The 1,906-nt window shown below is 48.0% G+C and overlaps 2 protein-coding genes across 2 annotated transcripts; both read left to right on the top strand.

Moving 5' to 3' along the window:
* Nucleotides 1–25: 25 nt before the first annotated feature.
* On the top strand, nt 26–427 carry Pmar_PMAR018921 (hypothetical protein; the record flags this gene model as incomplete). The annotated part of the gene is made up of 1 exon (XM_002779508.1): nt 26–427. A coding segment is annotated over one exon (402 nt), but the record flags the coding sequence as incomplete, so codon positions are not given.
* A 370-nt stretch (nt 428–797) lies between these two features.
* Nucleotides 798–1,661, top strand: Pmar_PMAR018922 (retrovirus polyprotein, putative; the record flags this gene model as incomplete). Its single annotated transcript, XM_002779509.1, has 1 exon — nt 798–1,661. A coding segment is annotated over one exon (864 nt), but the record flags the coding sequence as incomplete, so codon positions are not given.
* Between the last annotated feature and the right edge of the window lie 245 nt (nt 1,662–1,906).

Consider the following 1,906-nt stretch of genomic DNA (forward strand, 5'->3'; position numbering starts at 1 on the left):
AATGGTGGTGGTGAAAGAGTCTCAGACTCTCTACGTGCCGAGCTCAGAAAGGAGAAAGAGAAGCTGGATGAGGCCCGTGAGGAAATTTTTCGTGATCCTGATCGTGATTTACCGCCTACAGGAGATCGAACTGGGCCGAGGCGAGACGAGGAGTACGCGGCTGAGGTGCTCAAGGCAATAAAGTTAGAGGAATGTAAGGACCTATCTGTTGAGCGACGGGCTGATCTGAAGTTACTTATAACTAAGTACTGCCGAGCCTTCCATCTGCCAGGTGAAATATTCAGTGAGATTGAAGGGTACAAGCATCGTATTGAGACGGGTGATCACCCACCAATCTACTGTACTCCTTATGCCATCCCAGAGAGCCAAGTGCAGTTCGTGAAAACTGAACTAGATCGGATGGTAGCCGAGGGGATCTGTAGACCAAGTAATAGTCCGTGGAGCTCTCCTGTCTTGATTGTGAGTAAGAAAGATGAGCATGGCGAGAAGGTTCGCCCTAGACTTGTAGTGGATTATCGCAGGCTAAATGCGATAACTCAATTCGACAGTTTTCCACTACCTCAGATCAATACTCTACTCTCAAAGTTGTCTGGGAAATGCTACTTCTCCAAACTGGACATGTACTCTGGTTTTTGGCACATAGCCATGGACGAGGCCCACATTTGTAAAACTTCTTTTACTACTCCCTATGGTATATTTGAATATCTCAGATTGCCATTCGGGCTCCAAGGAGCACCAGCATCCTTTATGCGCATGGTCGTGAGTGTTTTCGCAGATTTGCTCTGTGAGAGCGATAGTAGGGGCCATATCCCTCTTGCGGCCTACATGGACGATCTGCTGGTGAGTAGTGTATCTTGGAAGGATCATCTGGCCCATCTCGCTCGAGTCTTTGAAAGGTGTCTCGAGAAGGGCATTCGTCTCAAACCTTCCAAGTGTTATTTCGGACTGCCTCAGATCGATTATGTTGGCTATCGTGTATCCAGAGAAGGCATTTCCCCTGATCCCTCAAAGGCGAAGGAGATCTCTGCTATCAGTACTCCGACCAGTAAGTCTCAATTGCAAGCCTTTCTGGGTCTGAGTGGCTACTACCGAGATCATATACGTGACTATGCTTCCCGTACATTTCACCTTCGTCGACTTACTCGTGAAAATGTCACGTGGCGATGGGGGGACGTTGAGCAGTCAGAGTTTGAAGATATAAAGCATTCTCTTTCTCACTCTGTTCTCGTTCATCCAGATTTCACCAAACCCTTCATCGTACAAGCTGATGGGAGCAGTCACGGTCTCGGAGCTGCTCTCTGTCAAGTGGATGATAACGGTGTGGAGCGTCCCATAAAGTTCGCCAGTCGAGCTCTGTCATCAGCCGAAAGTAAGTGGTCTACAGAGCAGGTAGAGTTACTTGCCGTCTTGTGGGCTGTTGAGCACTGGCACTACTATCTATACGGGCGTCGCTTCACAATCGTGACTGATCACGATAATCTTCGATGGTTATTACATGTCTCGCCTAAAAAGCCCCGGCTGTGTCGATGGGTTCTGAGACTTTGTGAATATGATTTTGATATTATCCATCGTAAGGGGGCTCAGCAGTCCAATGTAGACTTCTTCAGTCGATATCCTTCCTCCGGTCCTGCCAAGAGTAATGGCCGTGATGGCAATGATCGGTCGTATTGTGCAGTGTGTCATAGAGGAGGCAAAAGGCGGCGGGTTGTGAGTGACAGTGCTACAACGACAGTATCATCATCGTCTGATCTGTATACTTGTGTTAATGTCGCTATCAACTCCCAGGAAAAGCCTCCACTTTGTTTGCCAAGCCGACATGAGATCGTTGAGAGCCAGCGTCGTGATCCTATTATCAGCCAGATCATTCAAAATCTACCGCAAGGTGGAGATGATAGCCTCTATAAAT

The sequence above is a fragment of the Perkinsus marinus genome, assembly GCF_000006405.1.
Source record: "Perkinsus marinus ATCC 50983 genomic scaffold scf_1104296946790, whole genome shotgun sequence".
Classification (NCBI taxonomy): Eukaryota; Perkinsozoa; order Perkinsida; family Perkinsidae; genus Perkinsus; species Perkinsus marinus.